Source organism: Ailuropoda melanoleuca, chromosome 4 (assembly GCF_002007445.2).
Source record: "Ailuropoda melanoleuca isolate Jingjing chromosome 4, ASM200744v2, whole genome shotgun sequence".
Lineage (NCBI taxonomy): Eukaryota > Metazoa > Chordata > Mammalia > Carnivora > Ursidae > Ailuropoda > Ailuropoda melanoleuca.
The window spans coordinates 74,630,949-74,644,675 of record NC_048221.1 but is presented as its reverse complement, the minus strand read 5'-3'; the positions used below and the strand labels follow the sequence as shown (position 1 = coordinate 74,644,675).

Sequence of the window (13,727 nt, the reverse complement as noted above, 5' to 3'; positions counted from 1 at the left end):
AACCATACTCAACTCACTTGCGGAGTCTCTGAATGATATTTTCACAGGCTATACCTTCTCCTGAGGTAGTTGTGTCCTCACCTCTTCAACTTTGAAATAAGTCCTGCCTGTCATCACCAGAAGTCAGACGTAAAGACAAGTCTAGCAAGGGTTGAGCACTGCCTCTTTTATAAGATGAGAATCATAATCATGCTCATCTCAAAAACTCACTGTCAGGTCACATGAGACAACATGCAATAGCTTTGTCAATCATATGTGCTACCCAAGTGTAAGAAAAGGTCTGTTCCAGTCCTTCCTTCATCAGAGAGAAGTCTGGGTCAGAACTGTGATCCATGTAACCAGCCCTTAGGACTTCAGTTGCCTCCCAAAGAGTGGTCTTCTGGTCTACTGCCCCTGCAGCCAGCCTCTCATTCGGTCCAAGTCAGACACTGGTCACTATGTCCCCCAGGCAGGAGGAGATTGCTACGAAACCTGCCACCTGCTCTTCTTCAAGTCCCTTTCTCAACCTGCATGAAGCCACAAGCAGGGCCCACACTCCCTCATGGAGGGGCATGGGAAGGGCTTAAACACAACCATTCCCAGGAGCCCTTCTCACAAGGACTCTACACCATTTTTGTGTTCAATTTGCATGAGAGGTTAAGAACTATGTAACTGGAATGTAGCATCTCTCAGTCCCTGGTGTTTCAGGCAAAACCAACAAGGATATCCTGTTTCACTGAGATGTGCCCTAGCCAAGGACACAAATGTATCCTACAGCAGGCTCTAAATTGAAAGCACAAAGAACATCAACAGTGACAGCTAGCTGCACATTAGCCCAGCATAAACTTTTTTCTTTGTTTTTTACATTCAGGCCCATTTTGTCTAATATTTATCTTCAGTTTAGTTCCCTTGATTCAGTTTGCCATTACAGCACATGATTTCTTTCTACCCAGACATGGAATGTGTAGAGGTTAATTACTGGGCTGAGAGCACAAGTCTTACTCTGTGGCTAACATATTCTATACAGTTCCAGAGGAGTTACTCAGAGGCTCCTCTTACCTCTGAAGATGCAGGTAGAAAGTGAGCCAAAGTTCGCTTGACACAATGATCCCTCCTTGGGTTCAGCGAACTTGCTGGAGTGGCTTATAGAACTCAGAGTAACATTTTGCTTCTAGTTACCAGCTTATCATAAAAAGACAGAACTCAGGAACAGCCAGATGGAAGAGATGCACGGGGCAAGGTGTGAGGAAAAGATCCATGCCCGCCAACTCTCCCCGAATCTCCACATGTTCGCCAACCCAGAAGCGCTGCACAAGGAAAGGGGACAAACATGAAATATTCATCTATTATGAATTACAGCATCATGCCCCTCGTGAAGTAGCCCTTCCGGGCATTTGGTGGGACACATTTCCGGGGGTAAGGAACCAAGTGCTTACCTATACAGTCCATTCATTCCCCTGTGGGCAACCTTCATAGGAATGACAATCAGTCATTATGCTAAGCCTGATATTGTTAGCAGCACAAGCTTTACAGAGTCAGAAAGATGTGTATTCAACCTCTAGCTCTGCCCTCCTCTTGTGTGGCTTTGTGAAAATTACTGGACCTCTATCAGCTGAGCCTCCCCCGCTCTGATATGAGGATGGTAATGATACCTGTCTCCTAAGGTGGAGAAGAGGAATAAATAAAACGATCAATGTTAAGTGCTTGGTGTGGTGCCTGGTGCATAGGAAATGTTCAATAAATGTTGACCATTATTATTATTAATCCTAAACCTATCTACAGCAACACAACACAGATCTATTACCATTTCCACCTGGCAGCCCTTCAGAATTACAGGCTTCTCTTTCCAAGCAAAATATCCCACACATTAGATAATAAGGTCTTAATTCTTCACCCCATCAGGAAAGAAAAAGAAAGCAAGCATACACCCCTAAATAACCTTATTTATAAAGCAGGTACACATACAATTGCAGTACTGATGTGTACATTACAAAATATACACAAAAATATTTTAAAGCATGAAACCAAGATGAACAAATAATATGCTTTTACATTTACATCTTGTCTCATTATATAACATGTTATATGGCACAAAAAGCCTATTTTGCTCTCACTAATTATAATAAAAATATTTTAGAGAAAGCAATGTCATAGGATGTGCTTCATTATTTTTTAAGATTACGTTAACACTGGAAAAGCAACTCACAGGTCCTAGCAGTACTAGATTATAGTGTCTGTCAAAGCTGAGAACAAAGTCTACAGCAGTACTCGGAGTCATCAGACTCAGTGGTTCAGTCCTATACTTTTATGCTAATGTGTTTATGAAATTTAGCTAGGAAATTTTCTTCCCTAATGTCATTCAGACGTTCTCACAAACTACCTGGAAGATATTGCATTTTTCTATTTCCAGTGAATGTGTTCAAAACCCAATGAAAAAAACTCAAACAGGTTAGAAAGTTATGTTTCTGTATTTTAAAATGTATAATATTAAAGTTTTCATGATGATGACATGCATCATTTTCAGCAACAAATTAACTATTTCCATGTTTTTTCCCAAATGGTCTCTACATAACGTAGATTTCTTTCAAATGCATTGTTTTCCTCATTATTAATATATCACCTTTTCTAAAGGGACAAACCAAATGTGCCTAATTTAAAAATATCTGTTCTGTAGCATTATTTCTGAAGTCACTTGTTATCACAGAAAATATCAACCAATTTGGATCACTTGTATTTTTCTTAAAAATGTCCAAGTCTTCAATTCTGTCAACTCTTTGCAGTAATTTTCCTTGAGATGACCCACAAACCTCTAGGTGATAATATAATCAGGACCCAGAAACTACACAGAATCAGACAGCAAGAAGGTTGATTCAGGCATGTTTATCAGAAGTAGCTGAAGGAAATTAGAGACAGGGAGCAAGAAGAATCTGGGAAATGTAGCTGTGGCTTCCTGGCGTTGCAACAAGAGTATGAGGAGCCTCAGGCAGCAGATAACAGACCAGCCCGCTCTGGAATCATGAGCACAGGGACGACATTCACCGGGACAACATTTCAGTACCCTTGAGAACTAGAAAAAAGCAGGACATGGTAATCAGGCCAGGTCTCAGTGCAACTGGAATACAAGGCTGGAGAAAGACTAAGAACAGTGCCTGAACATGGTGGTAAGGTTTCCTGTAAGGTATATGTTATCATTTCCCTGAGTACAAGGTGAAGGATCACAGTCATAGAGACACCAACTAATACTCTTAAAGCCACATATCTTAAGATGTGCTACAGGCAGGACTTGAACCCAGATCCTCTAGCATTGAAGGAGGTTAGTTTCAAAAGTTCTGCTCTATGTGCTAAGAGAGGACCAGAACCTGGTTATTAAGCCAGGATATTAGATCAAAACAGAATATGTAGCCATGTTAACAGGGCAAGTTCTTTAAAATCCTGCTTTGGGGCTCCTTAAATTCTCCATGCCCCCCCACCCCCAGATTACTAAGGAGTCTATTTTCCATGGAGGCTAAGGGGAGTTTAAGCTGAATATGAGTTAAATGGACCCAATTTTGAAGTTATGAGATGGGGAAGGTGGGAAACCAGACTCTCCACTATCTCATGTAATTCCTTACACAACGTCATCGTACAGAGAAACTGAGGCTCTGGAAAAGCAAGTGAAGTACTCAGTATCATCCAGCTGGTAAGAGGAAAGGCATTCAAGTCCAGGGTCCCTAAACTTAAGTACAAGCCCTTTTTCATTGTACCTTAGCTTCTTATACACCGCCATCTAACTCCAAGATTGTGGGATTCTACACCTAACCCATCTCTAGTTAGTGAATCAGAGAGTACGCAGTAGCTAGCAGCACGTGGATAGTGGTGATGTATGTAAACATGCAAGTTCTCAATCAGTAAGGCTCTGGGGTCAATAGAGACCTCAGTACCTGTGAGCCCAAGGTAGGAAGTCTTTTCATGTATTAATCAACCACCGTCTACTCTCCTGCTTATCCATCATTGGATAACTATCTTCTCCCAGAGTCGTCAGGAGGAAGAAGTTCATTTTATCTAGGAGACTAAATAATATAACTAAAAATGTAAAAAAGAAAAAAGAAGACTATTAGGTGCAAACAAATTCTGTATCATGGGGAACCAATTAGAAGGTAGAAAAAGGAGTTCAAGTTCAAACACTCAGCCTTAGCTTCCAGGAAATGTGCTTTAGCAAAAATTATAGACTCCTAACCTGAACACATAATCGGCAGTATACCCTTCCTAAATCATATTTGCCTAAAGCATCTCAATGGACCCTCCAGTCCCTGGCATGAACTCTATTTCGGCCTCAGTTCACAAATTAAAAGAGCTATTTCGCACAGTCTCAGAATTGAGCATTCCTGCCATAGTGGATTTGGGGTGGAATACAGATAACGAATTGCATTCTTGGTTAGCATGTGTGATGGAGAGGGTCTTTCTTCCCTGACTTTTCTCAGTTCAGTGGGTTACGCAGTAGGGTTTCAACCACCAATTGGTTTGTCCTGACCACCACTATTAAGCCCAATATTATGGGATGGTGAAAACATGGGCTACCTCTGCTCAGGGAGTCCTCAAGTCATACTTCCCCTTTCAGCACCTTAAAGTGACTTCCAATCACTTACCCATCAAGTTCACATTCCCCTACACAGTCGTAAAGGTTCTTAAGACACTGCCTCTGTCTTCCCTTTCAGTTCCATTTTCCTCTCTTCCCCCATGGCCCTCCTGTGGTTGTGCCATTTGCATTCAATTCTCCCATTCAGGCCAATAAAGCTCTATACTTACTCAGAAATCTGGTTTTCTTTCCTTCCTACAAGAAGTCCTCCATGACTGTTCTAACCCACATTGTTCTCCCCTTCTCTGAACTCTTTAAGATGCTCAATAAATAACATACAGTTTAGCGCTACACCAGTCTGAGTATTTCATCTGTACTAGCCTGAACTCAATTCATCCACAAGCTTTCTGAAGCCAGGGGATGGTCTTTGGTATCCTCTCTTGGATGGGACAGAGGTTGTCCCTCTGGAAGGCACATAGTCCAAAGCAATACAAGTGAGAACACACACAGTTTCAGAGACAATAACTCACCAGCACTCTTAAAGATTAATAAAAGCACTAATGATGTTGACAACAATGAGCCTCAGAGCTATGGGTCACCTCTCATAAAAGGCAAGTATAGCACTTGCTTCACCAGCACATATACTAAAAGGCAAGTGTATTATCTTGTTACATGGTAGCACGTAGTGGCAATTTTTCCCAGAAATAGAAGGAGGGACCTCACTAAGTTCACCCCAACAGAAGCACTGCCCATTTTCATTACTGTAACCTAAAGATTAGCAACAGTTCAGCATGAAAGGTGTTAACACCAGCTCAGAATGTAAAACTTGCTGTTGAGAGGGGATAACTGTAAACTTTTCTTTAGAAGATCCTTTTGCAGAACTTACAGTTGCTGACATTTTACCCTCAGGCCTTTACCTGTTTTTTAAGATAAACCACAGTTGAGTGAATCAAAATAATTTTGCAGCAGTCATTTGACCAAAGCAAACCCATTGAGACACAGAGCTCCTAGGTGATTACCCACTTCCAGCCTCCATCAGCCATGAATTTATTGATCTAAGGGGAAAAATGAATTGAAAACTAAGTGTTCATCTGAACTCCATTTCCTGAGTTCTCTTGGGGTTATGGAGAGTCTTAGCTATAGACTTATCACCAATGATCCATCTCACTAGATGGTCACTAGATCTTCTTAAGTGTCTAAAACCTAGCACTACTGGAATAATTTTAGCCATTTTGCTGTGTATTCTCTATAAAAACCAAAAATTTCAATGTGCAACTATAGACATTCATAGATATCCCTTAAGTATTGTGGCTTCAGAAGCTCATGCTATTGATATTAAATAATGTACCATTCTCATTGACAATCATACATTCTTCCCTCCTTCAATGTCGTAAAAGTCAAACTCATTCATTAAGAGAGAGAGCCAGGTTACTATCCTTATGATGTCAAATCCATTAGGCATGAAGAACAGAGACAGTGAATAATTCCTTTTCTGTGCTCATCTCTGACAGCACACAGCACATTGCCCGGCCTGATAAACATCAAGCACATTCTATGTGCCAACCACTGTGCCAACATTGAGCTTTCAGGAAAAACATGATTTTTGTACTCCTGCCATTCACAGTCTAGTTGAAGAAACTGATATTGAATAAATAAACACTAAATGTATAGCTTAGAATTTTGATGGGTGCTAAAAAGAAAAATTGCTAAAGAAGACATGAGAATACTGGGAATAAATCAGGGGCCTTAATTTAAATTGGCAGTTTGGTAGCTCTTCACTAAAAAAAATGACATTTGCAACTGACCCCTGAAGTATCAGCTGAGAGGGCCCAAGCAAGGAGTGGGTGGTGAGCCTTCCATACAGAGCATGCCCAAATGCCTGGGAACAGGGAAGAATTTAGTGTGTCTGAGGAACTGAGTGAAAGCCACTGGTGCTAAAGTGGCATGAGATAGGGTCTGAGCGTAGGTAGTAAGAAGTATAAATTCTATAATGGAAATGAACGGAAAAGAAAAGCAAAAGACTGAAGCAATCAGATTTACATTTTTTTAAAAGAATGCTCCAGATGGGGCACCAGGATGGCTTAGTCGGTTAAGCATTTGCCTTCAGCGCAGGTCATGATCCCTGGGATCAAGTCCCACATCAGGCTCCCCGCTCAGCAGGGAGTCTGCTCTCCCTCTCCCTCTCCCTCTCCTCGCCACTTATGCGCTCTCTCACTCTCTTTCAAAAAAATAAATAAAATCTTTTAAAAAAAGAGAGAGAAAAAGAATGTTCTAGATGCCATATGGAGAATGTGTTAGAAAAGGGCAAGACTACGTGTATGGGAAGCAGGAGTCTATTGCAGCTATCTCGAGGAAAGATGATGGTGGCTTATTCTAGAATGGTATCAGTGGTGTTGGAAGAAATTGTATGGACTCAAGAAATATTTTGGAAATGGAATCTAAGAGGATTTTTGAGATGTAGTGATGTTGGGGAGTGAGGGTGAAGTAGCCAAGCTTAACTCACTTTTGTAATACACAATTGATAGATGGTAGTGCCATTTATAAGGGAGAATTGAGGAGGAGAATTTTGGTGGAAGTGGTGAGGGAGCAAATTTAATTTGCTCTGTCAATGAGACATTCAGAAGAATATATAAAGAAATTTTAATTAGAGATAGACTATAGCAGTCAGAAGTCAAGTATGAACCTATGAGTTGTCACCATATTGACAGTACCTAAAGCCATGGAAAAGGAGATCTTCCCAGCAGGATTATAAAGAAAAAAGGTAAAAGACTCAGAGTAAAGATGGAGGGGGAGTCAAAATTAAATAAAAAGGAGTAAGAGGAAGAACAACAGAAGAGTGCAAAATGACAGAAACTAACAGGAAAGGGGAAAAGTACTGAATTCTCCTAAAAGTGGTTATAAAAAGGAGAGAATTTAAATTGCTCATTAGATTTATTGGTTATGGATTGGTGCATTTGGCACATAACAAAGTAGTTTTGGTACGGAGATGTACCATGAAAAAACTGAAGACTGAAGAGGAATGGAATAGAAGAAAATGAAAACAACAAATACAGACAACTCCTTCTAGAAACTTTACAGTAAAGGAAGGAAGAGAAACAGGGCAGACTGGGTGGGAACTGAAGACAGATTTGGGGTAAAGGCTAATAGCCACCATCAGGGAATCTATGTAAATGTGAGATTCAGTGCAAGCTGGTATTTGTCTTAGCCTAGGTGCTCTAAAACATGTCTGAGGAAGAACTTATATGGGAGTAGTTTATTTTTATACCCAAACCCAGAGAAGGAGACTAGGAGGACTAAGAAAAGAAAACAAAGAGGGAAAGCCACCTAGGAATTTATTATCAGCTCATCAACACCAGAAAAATGGGGGTTCAATCATGCTAGAGTCCCTCTTAAGTGTCATTTAGAATATATTCAGAATTCTTCACCCAAAGAATAGAAGAGAGGAGTCGACCACTAGTCAAAAGGTGCCCTATGGGATATTAACTCTCTTGCACTTCCTGATTTGTACATGTCTCTGAACGGTAGAGCAGATTCCTTTCAGCATCCCACTCAGAGGTGGCAGAGAAGTCCAGGACAGAAAATGAGACAATCAGTATAACTGCAACCAGTATCTGCCAAGTTAAGTCTGTATGTAGCTAGTTGCTATGGTAACAGCTAGAGTAAAGGATGGACCAAGAGGATGTGGAGCAGGGCACAAAAGTGTCTGATAAAATGTCTACCTTGATATTCATGCACTCCACAACCTTTCCAGTCTAGAGAGATGAAATGCATTGTGTATAGTTCATGACAGAGTTGGCACCTAGGTTCTACTGATTCCTGGCCTCCAGACTTCCCTGTGTCTGTGTAAGATTAATTACTCTAGGTAGCAGCGATACTGGACAAATAAATTAACTGAATAAGGATTTCCATACATTCTTGGTGACAGATTCAAGAAACATTTTAGAAACATCAACCAATTAACTCAATACTTTATAAGCACATACTACATTCAAAATCTGCGCCTAGTAGTACAGATTGTCAGAGAATATTAAATATGGTCCTTGCTTTGATATCTCATTAAGGGAACAGTGTAAAGACACATAAGAAGAGATCTAAAAATAGCAGAAGACTGGATATGATTAAATAACAAATGTAGAATAGAACTGTGTCAAGCTAGTATATACTTATTTATGGCAATGCTTCTGTTTAGAATGAGTAGAATCTCAGAGATTATGGAAAGTAACTATGAAAGCCATACGTTTTGGTAGAAACATCAAACCCCCAGTATTAGCAGAAACTATATTTGGGTAGACAAACCAGAGGTGATTTTTACCTTCTTCTGTAAATGTTTCCATATTTTCCATAATTCCCACAATAAAAATTTATTACTTTTATATTCAAGGAGTATTTTTAATATAACAAAAGGATTTAGAACAACTAGAACTCCCATACATTGCTGATGGCAATGCATAATGGTACAGCCACTCTGGAAAACAGTTTGGCGTTTCTAATCAAGTTAAACATACATTTACCATACAATCCAGCAATCCTACTTACAGGTATTTACCCAAGATAAAGAAAAATGTTCTCTCTCTCCCTCTCACATGCACACACACACATGCACACATACACACCACCATCACCACCATAAATGTTGAAAGTAGCTTTGTTTAATTATCACAAAAACAACTGGTGAATGGATCAACTGTGGTACATCCATACAATGCACCACTACTCAGCAATAAAAAACAATGAACTATTGATACACACGTGCATGTCAAATGCATTATACTTTGTGAAAGAAGACAGGTTCAAGAAATTGCATAATATATAATTGCATTGATGTAACGTTTTGGAAAAGGTAAAATTAATGGAACAGAAACTGATCAAAACAGGAGGACCATATCAAGGGCTGCTGAGTAATAAAAAAATAAATTAAAAAAAAGACCAAGATGGATTCTACGTGGATCATTGAGAACCAAAAGGGAACAAAATATCTGAGAACCATTAGAGAAGCCATAGGCAGAATTCACTGACTCTAAATATAGAAGCAAAGATACCACAGTCTACTCCAGAGTCATAAACCCAAAAGAACGCATGGGCCTTCACAATCATGACTGTACCAGGGAACGTTCTTTAGACTACAAGTGACCAAGACCAACTCTGCTTGGGTAAGCCACATAGAAAAGAAAAATGGTAGTGAGGAGGTATTAGAAGGATTTGGAGCATCTCACAAAAGAGAGAGAAATGCTGAGGACCAGGGTCAAAACAAGTCTCACGTGCCTTGAAAACCTTCACCACTGCTGTGAGAGCCAGTTTCACCAAATTTCATCAGCTTAATGCAGGTGCAACTGGACATCACCTAGCCTGCCTTGAAGACCTCTCATTTCCTGCCCTGGGTCTCCTCACTCACTGGGCACTCATCTAGCATGCAAGCTGTAAGTAGGGAGTTAACACCATGGGGACACATCTGACCAATAGGAAATAATAGTCCATGAATAATTGTTTCACCTTCTCTCCTATTCACAGCAACAGTACTGAGATCCATTTTGAAAGTCTCCTAAATCAAGTCTTCGGCATTAAGGACCAATAACTGGTAGCAGTGGCCAATTCAACAACATATCTTTGTATTGATTATTTTTCTTCCCTGTTTCATTACTGATGTCACAAATTCTCTATACTCATTATCAAAGAGACCATCTACAGGCCAGGCTTCATCTCAGTCTCTGCTTCCTGGGGAACCCAGGCCAAGATAAGCAGACCCTGGGAAGGATCCATGTTATAGCTCTGGACATTTCAGCTATAGAAATTTATGGACTATCTCTTAAGGGTGATGGCATCATGGACTCAGCCTTAACCAACTTCCAACCACTTCCCAGGAGATAGTCTGATTCACCGGGATTAGGTTACTTGCATACTCTGGGGTCAAAGGGCATGGAACCTCATGCTTAATCTCAACAGAATCACTTGGACTGGGGAAGGGGCAGTTCTTCAAAGACTATGAGAAGGCAGGAAACAAGGAATGATTTAGGAACATTTTGTTATCTAGTTACAATTTGCTTTTGGATCATGTTAACATATCTTTAAAAAAAAAAGTCTTGTGCATTGCGTTGAAGTGTAAGTTTCTTTTCTCTAAGGAATCAGTATTTTGCTACACCTCAGTTACAGCCTTAAAATAGAAAAGGTAAGCATGAGTCAGGTGTATTAGGGGATTTTCTGGTGGGTTTTCTTTCNCCTCAGTTACAGCCTTAAAATAGAAAAGGTAAGCATGAGTCAGGTGTATTAGGGGATTTTCTGGTGGGTTTTTTTTTTTATTATATTATGTTAATCAGCATACAGTACATCCCCAGATTCCGATGTAAAGTTTGATGCTTCATTAGTTGCGTATAACACCCAGTGCACCATGCAATACGTGCCCTCCTTACTACCCATCACCAGTCTATCCCATTCCCCCACCCCCTCCCCTCTGAAGTCTTCAGTTTGTTTCTCATAGTCCATAGTCTCTCATGTTTCATTCCCCCTTCTGATTACCCCCCTTTTCTTTATCCCTTTCTTCCCCTACCGATCATCCTAGTTCTTATGTTCCATAGATGAGAGAAATCATATGATAATTGTCTTTCTCTGCTTGACTTATTTCACTTAGCATTATCTCCTCCAGTGCCGTCCATGTTGCAGCAAATGTTGAGAATTCGTTCTTTCTGATAGCTGAGTAATATTCCATTGTATATATGGACCACAGCTTCTTAATCCAGTCATCTGTTGAAGGGCATCTCGGCTCCTTCCATGATTTGGCTATTGTGGACAATGCAGCTATGAACATTGGGGTGCATATGGCCCTTCTCTTTACTACGTCTGTATCTTTGGGGTAAACATCTGGTGGGTTTTTCTGATAGCTCAAATTTGTTACTTTGAATTTGGAAAACTTGTACCATAGCAATTGTTAAGATAGCCAGGTTCATTTTTTCCTCATTCTAATTTTGTCTCTCTCTAGGTTAATATCCAACACAGGTATTAAGCATTTGCCAGCTGTTCACAAGATTCAATCTCTCCAAAAGGTTCTACTGTAAGTTTTTCCTTGAGTGTTGACCTACTCAGTAGATGTCTTGCCCAATGGCCTCAGGGCCTGTAATATGCATTGTTTAGTCTAGATCCTCCAAATACGTCACTCTGGGTAAGCAGAGGTCGAGGTCGGAAGGCAAACAGGAAGCATCCTTGGTTTTACCTGAAAGCCAGATACACTCAGTTTGGAGACAGTCAGCAGTCTCCTCAGTAAGACCATTATCAACAGAGCCAGCTTGTAGCAAATCAAGAGGGATCTCCTTTCTTCACTATTTAGTGCTCTTTATACTTCCCCCCACACACAACTACCTTCCTCACCCCAGTCTTCCCCCACCCTCACCTCTTCCCTCCTGAATTCTCATACTACCCTAGGCATAAAGAAACCAGGTGACAAACAAATTCACGCTGTTAGCAAGATAATCTATTTGCCTTTTCTTAAGACATCTGTACTTTCAAAAGAGGAGGAAAAAAGGCAATGTGAAATGCCAAGTTTACTTTTGTTAGGTTTTTTCTCGTCGCTAATTAAATCAAGACCTCAAAGGCAAACGTGGTCCAGAGGATGAACTTTATTGCAAGCACCCTTGGGCGAGGTCCCGCGACTCGGGAAAGAGCGTTGAGTCGGGGAAGTTGCGCCCAGGGCAGGGCAGCGACGGTTTTTATTGGGCACCGCTGGGGGTGGGGGAAAGTCTGTCTTGGAGAGTCGTGGCAGGGTTTTATTGGGTACTGCTGGAGGTGAGGAAAGTCGGTAGGACGGGTTTACTGGGGTTGACGTGGCTGCTGCAGGAGTTTTGGCGGGAGATTCGGCCATCTTGGGGGTCGGTTTAAATCTTGGCAGGAGAGTCAGTTATCTTGGCGGGAGAGTCGGCCATCTTGGGTGTCTTGGCCCCTTTTCTCGGCCAGCCCAACATTCCGACCTTTTGTTTTATATAATGGTATTGGGGGCGTCGACTCCATTCTGGCTACTTCCTGCTGACAGTCTGGCGTTGTCATAGGGGTAGTCGGAAGTGGGCAGGCGAGAATAGGGCTGTAGGAGGAGCTGGTTGACTGACACCCAGGTCACTTCCCGCAGGCGTTCCTGTATGTACCGAATAAGGCAGGGAGCAACCGAGATTAGCAGGAGGATTAAGCATAGAGGTCCCGCCAAGGGGAGAAACCACGTTACCCAAGTATGGGGGTCCAGGCTCCATGTGGAGGTGTCTTGGCGCCTCGCTCGGATCCGGTCCTTGAGTTTGGATCTTAGAGGTAGTTTGGTAGGGCCCACCGCTTGGGAGGCCCAGCCATTACCTGTGGGTGCCCGTTTGAGGTTGTTGATGTGTACCCACGCCTGGTGTCCCAACAGTTTTGCCACGGTTGGGGTGGTAAGGATGACAGTATGAGGCCCTGTCCATCGCGTCTGCAAGGAGCCTGGTTGCAGATTTCTGAGGAGGACCTGGTCCCCTGGGAATACCCTTTGAGGGGGGGCTTCCTTATGGTCATGGTCGTTTGGGGCAGGGATGACAGCATCAGCATGGGCCCTCAGGAGAGCCCGCAGGAGGGTAAGGTAAGGCAGGTAGGACAGGAGAGGTGGGGGAACACCTGGGAGGTTGTGGTTTATAAGGAAGGGTCGGCCGTACAGCAGCTCAAATGGGCTCAACCCTGAAGGTCTGCGGGGGGGTGCCCTAAGCCTGGTAAGGGCCAGGGGCAAAAGTGTGGGCCATGAGAGACAGGTCTCTAAGTTCAGTTTAGTGAGCTGAGCCTTAAGCAATCCGTTGGCCTTTTCCACCTTACCCGATGACTGAGGGTGGTATGGAATATGGAGTTTCCTGACGTTGAGGCTTTTGGCTACCTGCTGAGTCACACTAGAGATGAAAGCAGGTCCGTTGTCTGACTGGAGAGTTCGGGGTAGTCCAAACCTCGGGATGATGTGTTCAATGAGCGTTGTGGCTACGATATCTGCTGTTTCCCAGGCTGTGGGGTATGCCTTGATCCAACCTGTGAATGTATCAACCATGGTTAATAGGTATCGGAAGGTTTTGTGGCGGGGCATATGAGTGAAGTCCAGNCATTGACGAGCCCAGTGTCCCTCGGCTCCGCATTTGAAGCAGGCCCCCGGAGGGGTGAGGCTGGCTGCCCCTCTCTGTTGGCTCCCGGAGCCGGCTGGCCGCAGGGCTGCTAC

At 42.2% G+C, this 13,727-nt stretch overlaps 1 protein-coding gene across 2 annotated transcripts in view; it reads left to right on the top strand.

Annotated features, from left to right (window-relative positions):
- LOC100477680 (follicle-stimulating hormone receptor) overlaps nucleotides 1–13,727 on the top strand; it is a 155,642-nt gene that overhangs the window by 118,630 nt on the left and 23,285 nt on the right. For both annotated transcript variants that reach the window (XM_002928295.4, XM_019809047.2), the window contains exon 5: nucleotides 11,505–11,576. In XM_002928295.4, coding sequence (XP_002928341.1) covers nucleotides 11,505–11,576 — 72 coding nt within the window. The remainder of the gene's footprint in view (nucleotides 1–11,504; nucleotides 11,577–13,727) is intronic.